Here is an 18,909-nt window from a genome sequence, read left to right as displayed (position 1 = left end):
TAATATTCCGGAGTATAAATAGAAGAACTTTCAACACTCAAGTTCAACCACATTTGAAGGTTTGGAAACACGTAGTGCCACTTTCAGATTTTTCCTTGGTGGTCGTTCTTGGGCATAACATAGGAACCAATTAACATACTTCAATGATTCCTTTACGGTAATATAAAAAGGTTTCTGATGATAGATGTGAAAGAAGAAACGTCATTATGGGTTAAATATTTGGATGGTGAGGGCAGTTTTGGTTGAAGCATTTGTTACAAGAATGTTCTTACAACAGTTAGTAGTTACTTACATTATTTAAATTTTTTTGGGAAAAAATTAAATGTTACTCGAATTTTCTTGAAAATTAGAGATACGCCCAACTGCCTGGAAGAATTTAAAAATTAGTTAAATTTTCTCGGAAAATGTCGGAATTTTCAATATTTTTAAATAAGAAATATTTGCACTATTGACAAAACTATGAATGTTCCCTCTTTGAAAACCAATGCATGGACACACTATATACGTTAATGTATAGATTTTATTTCCTATCTCTTTAATCCATAAATAGGAAAAATTCTTTTCGAAAAGTTAATAAAACTACACTCTTAAGGACAGTAAAATAATTTATTCAGAAATATTACTTCACTACATAATCGTAAAAACACTACTAATATTGAACTTTTCTCTAAAATTTTAAAATCTCGTTCTGAGTATAGTAGAATCGCTAGAAATGCTTCGAACGCGTGGTACACACAAAAAACAAAATATTTCGTAGTCAATCCGATAATATTACAAGCGAAAACTCCTAAATGCTATTCGCTAAAGACATTTAAATACTATTATATCCAAATTGGCACATATTAACATCAGGGTTGTTTCAACTTGATAAAGAGCGTGTCCGGTATAAGCTTCTCTCGCGGTCAAATGGGACAAACAAGTCTAACATATGATGAAGTCAAATAATAAACAACAAATAAACATTCACAACTCATATGTACATAAAAAAAAATAATATCATCAGCCTCATATAACTAAATAAAATATACACTTTAAAAGGGACACCCTGTAATGTGGAATATTACTCAGTTAAAAGAATCCGCTATAATTTTTCAGAAAAGACAGGGTGTCCATCAAAATAAAATTATATACAGGGTGGTTCTCCAGAAACTGCACTGATTGCATTACATCAGGGCAGTGCCCGCAGAGTCACACTGTATAGTTTTTGAGAATATCCGGGATTTTTTATTAACAAACAGGGTGCCACATTAAAAAAAAATATCGTATTTTCTCACAAAATGTATCTATGTACAAGGTGTTACAAAATAAGAAGCTGATTCTTAAAGGTGTTAATCCTTAGGTGATTGTAAGAAGAGAAGTTCAAATAAAGCTATGTCCTAAAGGCCTAAATTTTTGAGCTACATAGTATTTAAATCTTAAGAAGAAAATCGTTTCTTCATAGTAACTTCCTATTTATGAAATTTATTACAATCAGCAGCCATTTTTTGATGTAGGGGATTTTTTTTTTAAGTTTTACTAGTAGCGTGAGTACAGGCATGTAGACGGAATATTTTTGAAAAATATTATGTACGCCATTGCTTTTCGGTAAAATAAAAACTATTTTCTAATGCCGATTTATTAACCAACAAAATTAATTTCTTGACTTTTTTCGTTCGACATGCGATATTCGCGAAAAAAAAATTTAAACATATATATGCATGGCTAATTTATTATTAAAAAAAAATAAATTTAATTATTTCATAAACATATGTAAAAATATTTACCTATGTAAAGTAAAGTCCAAGTACGGGAATTTTTAAATCAACATTATAATAAGTTATCGTTGAATAGGTCGTGGTGGATCACACTCGTGGCCACCTAGATCGCCAGATCTAAACACTCTCGATTTTTCCTGTGGGGACATCTTAAGACGCCGGTTTACAGCAATCAAAGAGAAATTGAGAGAATTTCAAAGGGTATGAAACTCAATGATAGAGAGGTGATGAAGCATGCATAATGGCAGGTGGTGGCCACTTTCAACAGCTAATATAAACTATTTTCATTTTTGTTCACGTATTATTTAATGGTAAAGTAATATATGTAGATACATGTGCTTATAAAATAAATAAATTTAATTTTTGTTACTAATAAATTGGCTGTTAATGGTTTTACTTTTTTAATGCGGTAATCGCATGTCAGACGAAAAAAGTCAAAAAATCAAATTTGTCCTTAAATAAATAAAGATTTAAATGATTTTAATTTTACAGAAAACCAGTAGCGCACATAATATTTTTCAAGAATATTTACTTTACGTTCCTGTACGGACGCTACTGGTTCAACTTCTAGAAAGGTATTAAAGTTATAATGAGTAAACGATTTTTTTCTTAAGATTTTAACACCCTATAGCTCACAAGTTGAGAGGTTTAGAACATAGCTTCATTTAAACTTTTCTTTTTAAAATCACCTAAGAATTAACACCCTTAAGGACCAGCATCTTATTTTGTAACACCCTGTAGAGGGAATCCCATTGAAACCTTCCCCCAACAGAATTGTCCCTCATTGCATCTCTCTTTTAATAAAACATATAACAACTTAAAATCTCGTCCAAATTCCATTTTACTTGGTCCTCCTGTGCCTCCTCATCTCTTGCTTCTTCACATCGCTCCTCAGCACCTCCGCATAGGTCTTCTCCAGATTCTTCAACTTGTTCAAGTCTTGTGAGGCAGGACTCGGTTTATATTCAAAATACCCTCCTCTACCGCTACCCTGGCTGGGCGTAGGTGAGGCCACATTGGCCCTAGTCGTAGCCCAAAACTGCAAAGTGTTCCCGTTCCAAATATTCTCGTCTGCAGCAGCTGAAGGACTCTGCTTATTATTCCTCCTTCTGCCAGAGTTCGGTCGGCTCGAGTAAGTGATCTTTGGACTACCGATGATGTGGGTCATCGGCGAGTCAGATCTTTCGGTGTACTTGTTCTTCTTTCTGGACGAGGATCGTTTTCTGCTCTCGATAGAGACGTACTCCAGAGGTTGTCGCACCAGAGGACGCAACACACACTCCGCCTTAAGAGGTTCTACTGTTTCCGGAATCGGTTGGTTTAGACTCTCGATAATACTCTCGACGATGGTAGTTGTCTCGTTTTGCGTCGACAATTCCGACATGGTTGAAGACATGACGCTCTGCGTGTCATCGTCCGGAAAATCCGGCAACTGTTCGTTCATCGGTGTGACCGGAGGCACTTGCGGCGGTACCGTCTTGCTTACGTCATCTAGCAACGGTAGCTCCTCGCCTTCGGCCTTGTTTTCCGCCGCCTTCTTCAGCACCCTGAAGATCTCCTTGAAAAGATCCCGGTACTCAGGTCGGTCCCTAAAACGTGAATCGAAGGGACTGGCGTCGTCGTAAATGCTGAACTTGCAGTCTTCACCGTCGGCAATCGTGCACAAGAACGAGCCCACCCTACCATCGGTTTGAGTGGATTTGTTGCTGGTCTCGTCTGAGAAACCGGAAGAGCTGGTTTCCGCTTCCGAGAAGTCTGTCGGGGTGGAGAAGGTTTTCCTGGTGAGTTTGTGCTGTTTGGTGGTGATGTGGCTGCCACCATGTCCGCTCTCTTCGTCGGTGTCTTTGGTGCTGGTGGTGAACTCTCCGGACATGTGCATCTCCTCTTGGAAGGACTTGGAGGAGGAGGTTTTCAGTGGGTTACCCCGATGCACCTCCACCAATGCCTCGTATTTCTCTACCAGGACTTTGTAAGGGTTGGCGTTCCGTGGGGTTGAGAGTGGTGAGGACTGGTTGCCCACGTGGTCCTAAAAAGTGAGTTAGTTTAAGGATGGTTTTGAAAATTTTACTGGTGAGAAGAAGTGGTGTGTCAATGGATTATAAGCGACTATAGTGAAAAGCGTGTGGTGGTGTGTTATTTAAGCTGCAATTGGGGTGTAAGAGCGTGGTGAGTTTCTTACCTTGTGGATTAATTAAAGGAACTTACTGGAGAGAAAAAAAAACAGTGGAGTTCGTTTGGTAACATTTATTTTAAACATCTACAGATATAAAAGAGTGAAAAATGTACAAAAAAGAAACCTTAGCCTCTAGACACCCTAAACCTAAGAAGAATCACAGAACAAATTATTTAATTTTTTATTCGAGAAAATCGGGATTTCTCCCAGGGAAGCAAAATGACGTTTAAGCGACCCAGACAGCACACACCCTCCAATGGATCTTCAGTATTGGTTCGAACTGAGTCAAAGTGTCCATGGATTAATAATGGACATCCTATGGATTATAATTTTGGACAATCCAGTAGACTTTGTCCATTGGAACGCCATTCATTGGTGGAAGAACAGATTATTTGTTTCTCTGTAACCAAATGACCTGAATCTCGCCCAATTGATTATTGACTTTCCAAAAGATGTTTTGAAAAGTATATTTAGTTTACTTGAGTCCAGTAGATAGATTGTCTTAAGAAGCCATTAGACTCTTATTTTTATAGATACATAAGAATGTCTATTTCTGATTGAAAAATGGTTCCTAAATATTCAGGACGATTACGGATGTACAAATTTCTTAATGGATGGACTGTGTATTAATCATTACATTATATGTGTGGTGATTTTAATCTGCCATATGCGGTATAAAGGAACAAATAAATATTCCTATTAATTATGATTAAGATCTTAAGTATGAGGCTTATTATTATGATTATATAAACTGTGTTTTTGTTCTCATTAATTATTACTTTGCTAGCATGAATTGAGATACTGCCTTTAATCAACAAGATATTAATAAATGCATTGATTAAAGAACGATTGAGAAATGCCCTGGAATTTCATTTACTTGAATCCGTTTTTCATTCTAGGCAGTCGGGTTTTTTATTTTTCAACTTTCAGGCTGTTGAGTAATTTTTTTTTGAAATTTTAGGCATTTGAGTTATTTTTGTTATAATTCCAGGCATTTGCCTTCCTTTTTTCTCAAATTTGAGGCAGTAGTGAGAAAAAATTGTTTGTTCAACTGCCTGGAATATTAAAATCACTCAACTGCCTAAAGAATACTATTGCAGGTATTTGTGTCCGTTTTTCCTAAATTCTAGGCAGTCGACTTTTTATTTTATAGCTTTCAGGCTATTGAGTTGTTTTTTTTTTCAAATTTCAGGCATTTGCATTCTTTTTTTTCAAATTTGAGGCAGTAGTGAGAAAAAATTGTTTGGTCAACTGCCTGGAATGCCAGGTATTTGAGTCCTATTTTCCTGAATTCTAAGCAGTCGAGTTTTTATTCTTCAAGTTTCAGGCCATTGAGTAATTTTTTTTCAAATTTTAGGCATTTGAGTTATTTTTGTTATAATTCCAGGCATTTGCACTCCTTCCTTCTCAAATTTGAGGCAGTAGTGAGACAAAATTGTTTGTTTAACTGCCTGGAATAATAAAATCACTCAACTGCTTTAAATTGTTATAATTAAATAAAGAGTTTTGGTTAATAGTAAAACTGTTTTGTGATACTAAAAGAGGGCACAATTAAGCACTTTAAATCAGAGATTAAAAGAAAGCAAGAATGGATATGTAGAGAAATTCTGGAGCTAACAGGCAGCTAAAGAAAAACCATATATAGCTCATCTGTCTGGAATAAGGCAAAGGAATTCATGATTCAATTACCTGGAATTAAATAAAGAAAAGAATTTATTTTAGGAAGTGAAGTCTATTCATTTTATTATTTCAAGTATTTGAATCAATAATACATTTGCGCAGAATTTACAAAAATTTCATGTAACTTTGACTACAATTTTTATTTCCAGGCAGTTGAATCGTGGATAATTTTTTTCAGAATTTAATCAAATTCCAGGCAAGTCAGGTCATGTTTTGTTAAATTTCTGGCAATTGAATTACGAATCTTATTTTCTTATTCCAGATAGTGGAGCCATAATTAAGTCCGATTAGTCGTCCTTTTTTTATTAAATTCCAAGTAGAGACAGTTGAGTTATGGATAATTTTTTCCGAAATTTTTCGTTATTCCAGGCATTTGAGCCATGGATAAATTTGTCTAGAATATTGTCAAATTTTAGGAAACTTTGACTAAATATCGTGCTTTGCCTGCAGTGTTTCTCTTTTTTTTTCTTCGTTGTTCTGTCAACTGCGGAATCTCATTGGTCATTGAGGGTGTCATTTTCATTTTATCAAGTTGTAATCAGTCGTCAAAAGGATGAATCTATTACTTCTGTTTATCCTATGCAAGCAGCATAATGACTCTATGGGAAGCATATCAGTATTTAAATGTAGGCTATTGCAAGGTCTATACTAATTGGCCTTTATATAAACTTTAAATAACAAAAAATTGAGAAGAATAGTTCCTTTGAAAGCATCAATTAATTAACACGATTTGCCTTGATTACCAAAAAATTTCCTTGGTTTGTTCAGAAATTTATAGGGGAAGAAGTATACTCACCTTAAAGTAAAACAAGCGACAAAAATTATTCGTTAAATAGTTAATTCAATAGTCCTATGGCCGTATCGTCCACTAGATTTTCTAAGGATATATTTAATATTTCCAACAAAAAAAAGAGAACCTTTGGATATCCATAGAAACTTTGTGCTATCTGGGGACGTCACTTTCACCTTATTTTGCTGTCTACAGAGGGTCCAATAACGGTATAACGGTATTTACCCTACACCCTCCACAAGCCTCCCCAACAAATAATTATAAAAATAAATAAATAAATAAATAGGAGGACGTACCTCGGCGCAAGCGCTAGCCTAACTTATGTCTGAAGCAGTAATACAAGAGGATAAAGGGGAACTTAAAGGAACGGTATACGGGAAGGAAGTACTCGTCTTTGATAAACAGACACAAGCTGACTAGTACGGAATGGAATTTCGAGGTCGGTGCTATCCAGAGCACGGACATGTCCCTCTGGAGTAGAAAATGTCTTTCCTCCATCAGGTTCAGTCCCTGGGGAAACAAATAGAGCAGCTAGAGGTGGGTGATAATACCGGGGCTACCGTTTTGATGTGTTTTTTGATCGGTTATCGTTGGTCAGTTGGACTGTTGAGGTACTTTAGACAGCTTAAATACGTTCTCAGTTAGACCTGAATATGTCTTTGATTTTTTACAGCTGTTTTTCTGGAATCGAAAGTCTGAGTTTTCAGGGTGAATTAACGTTTTTCAAAAATTCAAATATTTTAAAAGTTCGTGGATGGATTTTACTGATTTTAGTTTCATATGAAAGGGGGTGGGTTTTTTCACCAAAAAGCTCCTTACAAGTTTCCTTGTAAATGCCACCGTCTTGGAGCTACTGAGTCGGTTTTCAATAGATTGAACTACAAAATATTAACCCTGTTAAAGGCTTTACAAAAATCAAAATATTTTGAAAATTGATATACCGATTTTAGTTTCATATTAAAGCTGATGACTTTTTTTACTAAAAAGTCTCTAAAAGTTTCTTTGTAAATAAGCCTGTTTTGGAGTTATTGAGTAGTGTTTCAATCGATTGAAAAAATCTTGATATTGTCAAAGGCTTTAGAAAAATGAAAATATTTTGAAAACTTATGAACCGATCTGATTGATTTTAGTTTCAGATGAAGCCTATGAGTTTTTTTACCAAAAAGTTTCCTACAAGTTTCCTTTTAAATAGAACCGGTGTGGAGTTATTGAGTAGTTTTTTAATGTATTGAAAGAATCTTGATACCATCAAAGGCATTACGGAAATCCAAATATTTTGAAAAATCAAATACCTATTTTATTAATTTTAGTTTCATATAAAAGCTTATGATTTTCCCCACCAAAAGGTTCCTGACAATTTTCTTTGTAAATCCAACCAATTTCTCTTTATCGTGTAGTTTTTCCTGGATTGAAAAAATACTGTTGCTGTCAAACTTGTACGCTACCCTACTTCTCCAACCCCTAAGTTTGACTTACTTTATTAGCCAAATTTAAAATTTTAACTTAACCCGACAGTTACAATCCCCTTTTCTCTCTCCACCCTTAATGATAGTGTCCATCCGCCATTTTCACCGACAGCCATTCCAACTGACCAAACAGCAATAACCTCCCTAACCTAAACCTAATATTACTGTACCACAGCCATTTCGCCCTAAGAGAGACAACATGCAGTAAATTAAATCCATGCGACCCTCTATTAGAAGCGACTTAAATAATATAAAATAAAAAGAAAGACGGAAAGACGTCACGCAATACGACAAAACAGGACGAAAATAAGAAGAAGTTACAAAAAGCATTCCGACAAACTCAAAAAGCCCAGGTGCCTGACCAGCAAGTGCCTCACCTGTACGTTCATGGTGAACGAGGAGCGGTGCTGAGGAGTGGCCGTGAGAAGGTCGTTGAGCATGCTCTGATCGTCGTCATCTGGGAAATCGGATGATTGATCCACGTTCCTGAGGCATTTGCTACACATTTGGCCTTGCCTGGAACAAAAACAACCTTTTTATCACTACATCCTCAGAATCCCTCACTGACACTTACCGAACTTCGTCCAAAGTGTTCAGCTCCTCGTGCATGCTCATCATCATGTTGCTGCCCTGCTGCTGGTTGAGCTGCTTCTCCAGCTCTTCGTATTGTTGATTTTTTGTGCTCAGCTGCTCCTCCAGTTCGGCATTCAGTCGCTCGTACCTCCTGTAAAACCATTATAACTCAAAATGTTCTTTGGAGGTTCATGAGGTGCTTACCTCAGCTGCTCCATGATCTGGTCCATCTCGTGATTCCTCCCGTCCACCTCGTCGGTGGAGTTTTGGTCGCATTCAGGTTGAGTTTCCACAGATGTCGCGTTAGGAAGTCGAGAATTCCTTGAACTGGAGTTCTGCAATTCAAGAATTCAGTTTATCAGTGAATCAACATTTCTTAGTTATTGGCACCTGAAATACTTCCAGGCACCTATTAGGAAAATGGTGTTAAATTTTTCTACGGTTGATAGAAATTTGATAAAAAAATGATTTGCGATACCACGGTCCTCACCTCATCAGTTTTCTGGCTCGAAAAAGCTTCCTCGCCACGTTTCGGACTTTTGGTTGCCGCAACGTCACTGTTACGTTTCAGGGCGTCGATCTGCGACCTGACCTCATCCAGATCCTGTACGCTCGTTTTCCTCGCCTCGCCCTCCTGTTGGCTCAGTTGGTTTTCCAGGGTCTGGTTCTGTTGGCACAGGTTTTCCAGTTGGCTTTCTAACGCCGCGGTTAGACGCTCGTATTTACTTATTTCTTTTGCAGACGATTCTCTGGATAATAAATACAAATTATTCTTTGTTTTTGACGATCGGGTGTTTGCTTACCGGATTTCCTCGATTGCGGCGGTTAGTTCTTGGGTTCTCGCCTCGAGTTGTTCGACGTTCGCGTTCAGACTTTTGACGTTCTTCTTTTCTGTGTTGTTTTCCAGCTGGAGTCTGTGATTGGTCCGTTCCAGGTCTTGGATGCTGACCTCCAGCTGTTCGTAGATCCGCAATCGTGCATCGTTTACTTCTTTTAGTGCGACGGTTTGTTTTGTGAGATACTAAAAATAGGAAATTTGTATCAGTATTAATATCAGTATCAGTATCAGTATCAGTATCAGTATCAGTATCAGTATCAGTATCAGTATCAGTATCAGTATCAGTATCAGTATCAGTATCAGTATCAGTATCAGTATCAGTATCAGTATCAGTATCAGTATCAGTATCAGTATCAGTATCAGTATCAGTATCAGTATCAGTATCAGTATCAGTATCAGTATCAGTATCAGTATTAGCATCAGCATCAGAATGAGTATCAGAATCATTATTAGGATATGTACATGAATTAAATTTTATTATTATCAGAAGCTAAACTATCAATTTCCGTAGATACAAACTATATTTCTTAATTTCCAAATCCCTTATTTTAAAAACTCACGTACCGATTTAATTGATTTTAGTTTCGTATGAAAGCTGCTGAGTTTCTTTACCAAAAAGGTACTTATAAGTTTCCTTGTAAATGCAACCGTCTTGGAGTTATTGAGTAGTTTTTCAATGCATTAAAAAAATGTTGATACTGTCAAAGGCTTTACAAAAATCTAAATAATTTGAAAACGCATTTACCGATTTTACTGACTTTAGTTTCACATGAAAGTCTATGAGTTTTCTTATCAAAAAGCTCCCTACAAGTTTCCTTGTAAGTATACTTGTTTTGGAGTTATTGAGCAGTAAATCTGCAGTGGTGCATCATTTACTTCTTTTAGTGCGCCAGCTTAGGATAAGACAATTAGAATTTTAATTTTTTTTAAATCTGTATCTGTCACTCTATCTGTATCTGTACCCACAACTGTATCAGTATAATTTTCATTATCTGTACATACATTTAAGTTTTATTATTCTCGGAAGCTAAACTATCAATTTCCATAGATACGAACTGTATTTCTTAATTTCAAATTCACATATTTTGAAAACTTAGGTAACGATTTTATTGATTTTAGTTTCATATAAAAGTCTTTGAGTTTCCCTATCAAAAAGTTCCTTATAAGGTTCCTTGTAAGTATACTTATTTTGGAGTTATTGAGTAGTAAATCTGCCATCGTGCATCATTGACTTACATACTAAAAAACGAAATTGGTAAACTAGATGATTGAAAACAATAATTGGAATTTTATTTTTTTTTAAATCTGTATCTGGAGCTGTAACTATATCATTATCATAATCGGCTAAAGTATATATTTCCCTTGATATAAACTGTATTTCTGGCAACAACGCCGATACCACAGTTGCGCAGTAGATAATTGGACCCGATTGTGTAAAATACATGTGCTGTTGCCACATGTTGAAAAGAATCATAATTTTTTCATGATTTTACTTCTTACCTCTATTTCTAACTTTTGATCCTCGATTGTCGTCTGTTTTTCTTTGAGCAAAGTTTCCAATTCTCGGTTCCTATCGAGGAGTGTCTTTCCCAGTTCTGCAGCTAGGTGTAGATCTGTAACGAAATCATCTAATTTAGTACAATTATTGACAAATAGTACAAGTGTTTTTCCCAAAAGCAATTGAACCTAACTGTATTTACCGATAGTGTTTTTTTTTCCGAATAGTTCATTCCCAGTTATGTACAACCGTTATGTAATATAATACGATGAATAATCGTCCGATCATGCCATTTAAAAGTTAATGTTGCATTAATGTTATTAACTGCTTCGTAACATAAATGTTAAACGTTGTAAATTTTAAATTAACATACATTTACAGAACATTAATGGCACTTGTACAGCAGATGGTTAATGGGCATATAAGTCAGGCGTGTAAAGGAATCACTATGTATTTTATCCCTGAACTTAACCTTCTATAAAAAAAAATTATTTCCTGTATATACACAGTATATAATGTAAGCAAAGGTTAATTACACCTCATAGAACAATATAAACATTTAATTAAATTTGTACTTTGGTACCAGTGGCTCCTTGTCTATATTCGTTTTCGGGTTTTTTTATGAGCAGTCTAGTGGAACCATTGGAACTTAATTTGGCATTATATAAGAGTTATAATGTAATTAACGTATTTTTTAGTTAATATTTAAGACACATTTATTTTTAACACAATTAAGGCTACTTACACCGACCTACTTTGTACATACCTACATAAACCGTGAGTGTAGCACTATATGAATGCTTAAGTAGGATGTTCCTAGAACACTAGAAGTAAAGAAAAATTCACCGACGTCAAGTTTATAAATCAATTTTATCTTGTTGATTTCCGTAACTGTTCCTCCCAACCATTAACCTCAATAAAGAGTTATCTAACAAACAAATTCTTGTTTGATAACTCAATTCTGCGATTATTTCCCTGCTGCTTTCTTAGTTTAATTACAGACTACTATTCATCTGTCAATAATAATCGTCGATTCGCCACAAAACCCGAACGACTTTAATTGTCCGATCGTTTTGTTGCATATACCAAGTTGTTTCGACGCTAATTACTTTAAGGAATTAAATTAAGGAAAGTTGAATTAGTGTGGGCACAATTGATTTATTCACTTTACTTATCGCACCTGTTAGCAGTAATAAGCTGTATCTATGTTAATGTTTATTAATTACAGTGCTAATGTTTATTAATAACAAATAGCGAGTAGAACTTAATAACAAGGAAAAGCTGCACACGTGTGAACCCGGCCTAATATTTAGATAAGGTATTTAACAGTTGTCAATCTTAAAGGTGGTACATAGTAGTGATGAATGTGGGGTTATGATAAAAATTCAAAATGGCCGACAGGGGAAGGCGAACACTGTAAATCTAAATATCTTAAGGAGGTAAAAATGACCTCAAACGTCTAGAAGAAAAATAGTTATTCAATTATTTTAGGTTCAGTTGCAGGCAAAAGCCTTTTTTTTTCTTAAAATGCCTGAAAGAAGTAAAAAATGACCTCAAAAATTAGAAAAAAAATTGAATTATTTCAGGCAGTTATAGGCGTTAAATAAAAAATTACCTCAAATGCCAGAAGAAATAAGAACATTTTACTTCATTACAAGTGGTCGTAGCGTATTTTGAACAAATTAAAAAAAAACCTGAAATACCCGGAAGAGAAATAGTTTTTTACTTATTTCAGGCAGTATTAGTAATTTAATTGACTTATTAGTCTGGAAAGTGTAAAAATTGACCTTAAATGCCTGGAAAATACATATAAAAAACACCAAATAATTTTTCTCATTTTTACAGGCAATTGTGGACATTTTGTTAAGTTTTTCCTTTAAATTCTTATTTTTTTATTTTAGCTCGAAGGTGTAAAGAATCACTGGAAATTAAGAAATTTTCACTTATTCCAGGTAGTCGAGACATATGTGGAGCAAGAAAAATGATCTAAAAAAAATAGAATTATTCCAGGCAATCGTATTTATACTCATAAATTTTTTTCTTTGAATGCCTGGAAAAAATAAAAAATGACCTCAATTTTTTTCAGGCAATTGTCATTGTATTATTTTTTTTTGTTTGAATGTCTGAAAGAAGTAAAAACGTGACCTCAAACCTCTTGAAAAAAAATTGTTCGCCTATTTCAGGCAGTTGCAGTCATTTTAATAATTGTATCCTTTAAATGCCTGGAACAAGAAAGAAATTACCTCAAACATCTGGAAAAAAAATTTCAGTTATTTTAAGCAGTCATAGTCATTTCTTCAACTTTACGTGCCTGAAAGATGTAAAATATGACCTCAAATGCCTGGAATGATGCCTAGAGTTTTTCATTTATTTCAGGCATGCGTCATTTTATTTTATTTTTTAATGCTTGAAAGAAGTGAAAAATGACCTCAGATGCCTGATAAAAAAATAACTTTTTTTTAGGCACTTTAATAATGTACTAGTATTTTTTTTCATATTTTTTCTTGAAATGCCTAGAAAAAGTAAAATATCACCTCAAATGCCTGGAAAAGTAAGAATTTTTCACCTTACTACAGGCAGTCATAAAATATCTGGCACATATAAAAAATTATCTTAAATGTCTGGAAAATTAAAAAAAAATCACGTTATTGCAGGCAGTCGTAGAATATCTGGAACAAGTTAAGTTAGAACATCTGGAGTCGTGGTCAATTTATAAATTTATCTCTTTCTTTGTATGCCTGGAAAATTAACAACTTTTCACTTGTTATAGGCAGTCGTAGAATATCTGGAAAAAGTAAAAAATTACCTCAAATGACTGGAAAAAATTAGTTCTTACTCTTTGTAGGCAGTTACAGTTATTTGATTATTTTTTTGCTCTGAATACGTAGAAAAAGTAAGCAATGACCTCAACTGAAGATTTCCAATTTTCTCAAATATTTCATTTACTCTAAGGATTTTAAATTGCAAATTTCCTAAATAAACATTATTCGAACCGTTTTTTGTATTTTTTGCATACTGAGGCTTCATTTATTTCAGAAATACATTTTAAATATTTCAGGTTTACACAATATATTGCCCTTGACCATGGAATTAAATAAAATAGCACAATAATCTGGAAGATAAAAAATTGAATATTAAATTTAGCCTACATAAAAAATAATTTGAAATGCGTGGAATAAGATTAAAAATTTCTCGAAAAGTATGGAAGCGTAAATGCTTGGAAAAACAGGAAAAATTGGTCCAAAAGCCTGGAAGGCAATGAAAATTTATAAGAAATATGCCTGAAAGAAAATTAATTTTTCACCTATTTCAAACAATCGTCGTCATTTTACTAACTTTTTCCTTTAAATGCCTGAAAGAAGTAAAGAAATCACCTCAAACGCCTGGACAAAAATAAGTGTCTACACTTTTCAGACAGTTGCACTGATTTTAGGGATTTTTTTCTATAAATGCCTAGAATAAGTGAAAAATGACCTCAAATGCCTGTAAAAAAATAATTTTGCTTTTTCTCGTTTGAGTCAATTTATTCATCTTCTAGTTTTATAATGCCTAGAAGAAGTAAAAAATTACCTCAAGTGCCTGGAAAATAAAAAAAAATCACGATATTACAGGCAGTCCAGGGGTTCTAAATAGTTTAAAAAATTACATCATTACAAGTTAATAGGCTATAAACAATTATTGCCATAGTAAATTACCGAAAGAATTAGTATAATTACACTTGTATATATATTGTTACATAAAATTCATTTGACTGAAATGAACCGTTTTGCAAGAGTGAATACGAGAATCTTAAATGCCTTTAATGACCTTGCTTTACTTTACTTCGAAATTTTAATTTATAAATTGAATATTTTATTAAACAAAAAATAAAGCGGATTTTTTATGGGAACTATATACACTAGGGTAAAGTTCATTAGCATTTAAAGCTCCTAATTGTTTTTCTTTTAATTTCTACCATTGTTGAGATGTCTATGAAGTTAAACCGTTCAGGCACGCAGCTCGTTGTTGATGGTTAAATTCTCACGAATTTAATTAAATTATAAATATCACTGCCTTGTTTAATTATAAAGAATAAGAGGATGTTTGGTTGGAGATTCGTGGGAATTGAGACCTGAGATGAACCTGAATTCCATGAAATTTTGCTCCTAAAAATTGACACCAATTTATACCTGATTAATATTCTACGAAACCCATTAATTGCCCAACCCTCTTTGAAATCCCTCATACCTGCATTGCTCTGCAGACACTCCAATTCGATGGTATAATCCCAATAATCAAGCGAGTTTAACGTCGAATTCGTAGCCGAGTGCAGCTCCGATCCATCACTCATTTTTCCAGAAAAAACAACAACAACAACAACAGTACGAAAATGTTAGTACCTCCACTAAAGTATATAATATACACAAACACGCGAGAGACCGACTTTGTCAGCTGTTAAGGCGACAACATCTCGATGTATAAGAAACAACAACTTCTTGTCCGCTGAAATGTGCGGTGGGTAATACCGTACTACCTACCGCTCCGTGGTACCTTCTGTGGTAATAACAGTGCGACTGCTGGTGCATTGATGGTACGGCGGTAAAAGCAAGATTATTGTCCAGTGTTGTAGGAACCGCCGGGTTTTTTTTTGGGTTCGGATCTTGTTGGGGTTTCCTTAAGTTATATGGGGGGTTTAGGAAGGTTGTGGTGGTGTTTTTGACCGTACTTAACTGTATATTGAGAGACTCTAGTTTAACAAGCATAATTTTTAGAAAAAGCAAATGTTTTGTCAATAACATTGGAAATATCTTAAGTTTAACTTTTTTGAAAAAAAATTATTGGGCGTTTTTTGATGTGTCAAATATTATCCTATATTTTATAAAAAATGGCCTAGAAGTTAAAGCTAATCATTATACACTTTACTTTAATTAGACCCATGTGTTCAATGTATCAAAATCACGAAGATGTTTCTAATAATTCTTTAATATTTATACAGGAATAATTTTTTTTGAGAAAAATCAAAACTTCACTTTTTTCTCAGTTTCACCTATCAACTGATTTCCAAAAACTGATACAACTTTTTTGCTATTGTAGATAGAAAAGTAAATCAAACGCTGTTTTATGTATCTAACTATTTTCTATCCTTTATATAAAAATGCAATTTTATGAGAAATAAACGGTTTTTGAAAGAAATCAAAGTTTTACTTTTTATGGCTAGTTTCACGTCTCAACTGATTTGGAACAACTGGCATAACTAATATCGATAGAATAGAAATATTCTTTATACAGTTTTTATTTAATTGCTTTAATCGTATATTTCCGAGCATCCTACCGACTGCTCCAACAAATCTTTTACAAATTTTCCAAGATTTCATTAATTTTTATTCCGGATTTTACTCAAATGCCTGGAAGAGTTATAATTTTGTTCTTCCAGGCATTTCAAGCCATTTTGTATGCATTTTAAACTACTAATGCTTTAATCGGATATTTCCGGTTTAAGTGCAGACTGCTCCAACAAAACTCATTCAGAATTTCACAAATTCCTCAGAAGTTCATTATTTTTAAATTCAGGTTTTACTCAAATGTCTGGAAGAGTTATAATTTTATTTCTTCCAGGCCAATTTATATGCATTATAAACTAGTGTTGCTAAGTCCCTGCCATATCTAGGAGGCATTTTAAATCACTGGAATTGAATGAAAAATTACATTAAATGCCTAAAAGACATGAAAAAATATTTCTTGAAAGACGTAAAAATGATGTGAAATGAAAATATCTGAAAAAGAAAAATATTCTTAAAAAATGCCAGAAATAAAAGAAAACTACATTAAAAAAAAATAATTTAAATTAATTTCTAGGGTTCAATTTAAACGCCTAGAATTAAATGAAATAGTCCATTAAATATCTAAAGGACATGAAAAATGATTTCCTGGAGATTGTAAAAATGACTTTGAATGCCTGGAAAAGATTTTTTTTTCAAAAATGCCCGGAATAAAAAACCCATTCAAAAAAATATCAATTAATATCTAGGAGACATTTTAAACGCCTGGAATTAAGTAAAAAATGACTATGCCTAAAAGACCTCAAATACATAAAATAAAATAGAAAATTAGAAAAAAATTGACACAAGAATATGCCCTTTATTAAATGTTCCCATTTGACATATTAAAATGTGATTAGCACTGAAGGTAGGGAGGCGTTTGATCAAATGAAATAAAACACTCGATCAACAAATAGAACGAGTGTTTAGGGTGACTGATGTTACAACCCTTTAAGGCCTATTGTGACCCCCAGAAAAAAGCATTCAACAGTTCAATAAATAAAGTCGGATCAGAAGAATCAGTGATTATAATGTGGTAAACAGGAACGTCCAGGCTTGAGGGAGGATTAAGTGAATCACTTGTAGGTGCAATTGGTCTGGAACTACTGGAGAGGGTTTTCATTTAGAGGAATTAATTGGGTGTTCATTTTTAGCCCTTGAAAGAAATATGTAAAATTTTTTTGAAAATTTACATTAACTCCTTGACATGGTACTTATTTCTAGCTATATTTTCCTAACTGAATCACTGGTGAAAACGGCCGTTTTCTACCAAAACTTGTATAAATTGTATAAGCTAAATTGTATATATCTCGATGCCAATGTCACATTATTTATAATACTAAATATTGTTTACTTTTTCTTAATTTTTTTCATTAATTGTTTTTGTAAATATTAATTAATTTCAAGGGTTTTTTCACTATAGGTCTTACATTTAAATAGATCTATTGCTATCGGTTATACAGGGTGATTTTTATAAGAAGGTCATGCTTTTGGGGGATGATAGGGGACGTTCAAATATAACTTTTGATATAAGACACTATGGATCGGAAATGCCTCAGAAGCAAAATACAGGGGGTTAAAGTTTTTAAAAAAATTAAGAAATTAATTTTTAGTTTTTTTGACTGTTTAAGATATCGGTGTCAAATTTTCTCAATAAAGATGCTTTAAATGTAAAAAGTAAATGTTTTAGTTTCAACCAGTGACGTAGGTCAGATAGGCATTAGAGTAATTTTTTAATAAAAAAAATAGTACGCCACTGATAATCAAAAATTTTAAGAATCCTTGGTTTATTTAACAGAAAAAAGGGATCCTGCATCTTTTTCCCCAAAGGGCACCATTTTATCAGAATTTAAAAATAAATAACTTTAATAAAAACTAAGGAAAAAATTTTTATTGGATAACGTTAAAAAATACTAAATAATAAATAATAATTAATAATTAAGGTGCTCAAGGTGTCCGCCATTTTGTTGCATACAGAGCCTGCAACTTAATATTAAATTGTCGTGAATTTTCTGAATAACTTCACCCCTATCTTAAATTTCGCCTGCAGCTACTGCAATGCGAGCCAAAAGATTATGTTCATCTGGCACAGGTGTAGAATAAATAAGTTGGTCCAAATGACCCCACAAATAAAAATCACAGGGATTTAAATCGGGGGAGCGCGCTGGCCAATCCAACGTCTAGGATATCTTTGGTTCAAATATTCCCTGACAACGCGACCATAGTGTGCCGGACAACCATCACGTTAAAGCCACATTATTTGCCGAACATCCAATGGCACATCTTCTAAAATTTCAGGCAGTACATCTCGAAGAAAAATCAAATAATTCCCTGCAATGAGACGTCTTGGCAAAATGTATGGACCAATCAAGTTCTCCCCTACAATGTCTGCCCAAACATTCACAGAGAATTTTTGTTAGTAGCCACGGATAAATTTAGCATGACGGTTTTCATCAGCCCCGACATGATTGTTTCTTGGGTTGAAATGTCCCTTTCAGCAAAACGTTGGTTCGTCACTAAACAAAATAGCTTGGCGAATGTCTGGGTGTTCAGCCCCTTGTTGAAGATACCAATTAGCATAGTCTTGGGGCAACAGATGCTAAACCTTTTGTTTTTTAAATGGATAAAGATGGTTATCATGCAAAACTTTCCAAACCAACGTTTGGCTTATCCGCAGGTGATCAGCAATTTTTCGGGTACTTGTATTTGGATCCTCTTCAATATTGTCAAGTATTTCCTCCTCAACATTATCACGAATAGGTCTTGTACGAACTCTTATGTTTGGGTTCACCTAAAACAAAAAGTACATGTTAATTTTTTGTTTTTATTTTTTTAAGTAG

General features: G+C 34.0%; 1 protein-coding gene across 4 annotated transcripts in view; it reads right to left on the bottom strand.

Annotated features, from left to right (window-relative positions):
- Nucleotides 1–587: 587 nt before the first annotated feature.
- The window catches only part of LOC126746204 (putative leucine-rich repeat-containing protein DDB_G0290503), a 66,913-nt gene continuing 48,591 nt past the window's right edge, over nt 588–18,909 (bottom strand). For 3 of the 4 annotated variants that reach the window (XM_050454359.1, XM_050454361.1, XM_050454360.1), the window contains 7 exons: nt 10,775–10,887; nt 9,240–9,457; nt 8,927–9,185; nt 8,641–8,771; nt 8,438–8,587; nt 8,241–8,379; nt 588–3,780 (listed from right to left, as the gene is read on the bottom strand). In XM_050454359.1, the coding sequence (XP_050310316.1) occupies nt 2,596–3,780; nt 8,241–8,379; nt 8,438–8,587; nt 8,641–8,771; nt 8,927–9,185; nt 9,240–9,457; nt 10,775–10,887 (2,195 nt within the window). In that variant the 3' untranslated portion in view covers nt 588–2,595. Of the gene's footprint in view, nt 3,781–8,240; nt 8,380–8,437; nt 8,588–8,640; nt 8,772–8,926; nt 9,186–9,239; nt 9,458–10,774; nt 10,888–14,999; nt 15,303–18,909 lie in introns of those variants that run through there. The other variant, XM_050454358.1, reaches the window with a different exon arrangement.

The sequence above is a fragment of the Anthonomus grandis genome, chromosome 17, assembly GCF_022605725.1.
Source record: "Anthonomus grandis grandis chromosome 17, icAntGran1.3, whole genome shotgun sequence".
Taxonomy (NCBI): domain Eukaryota; kingdom Metazoa; phylum Arthropoda; class Insecta; order Coleoptera; family Curculionidae; genus Anthonomus; species Anthonomus grandis.
Note: the sequence above shows the minus strand (reverse complement) of the source record. Positions and strands in the feature narration are given on the sequence as shown.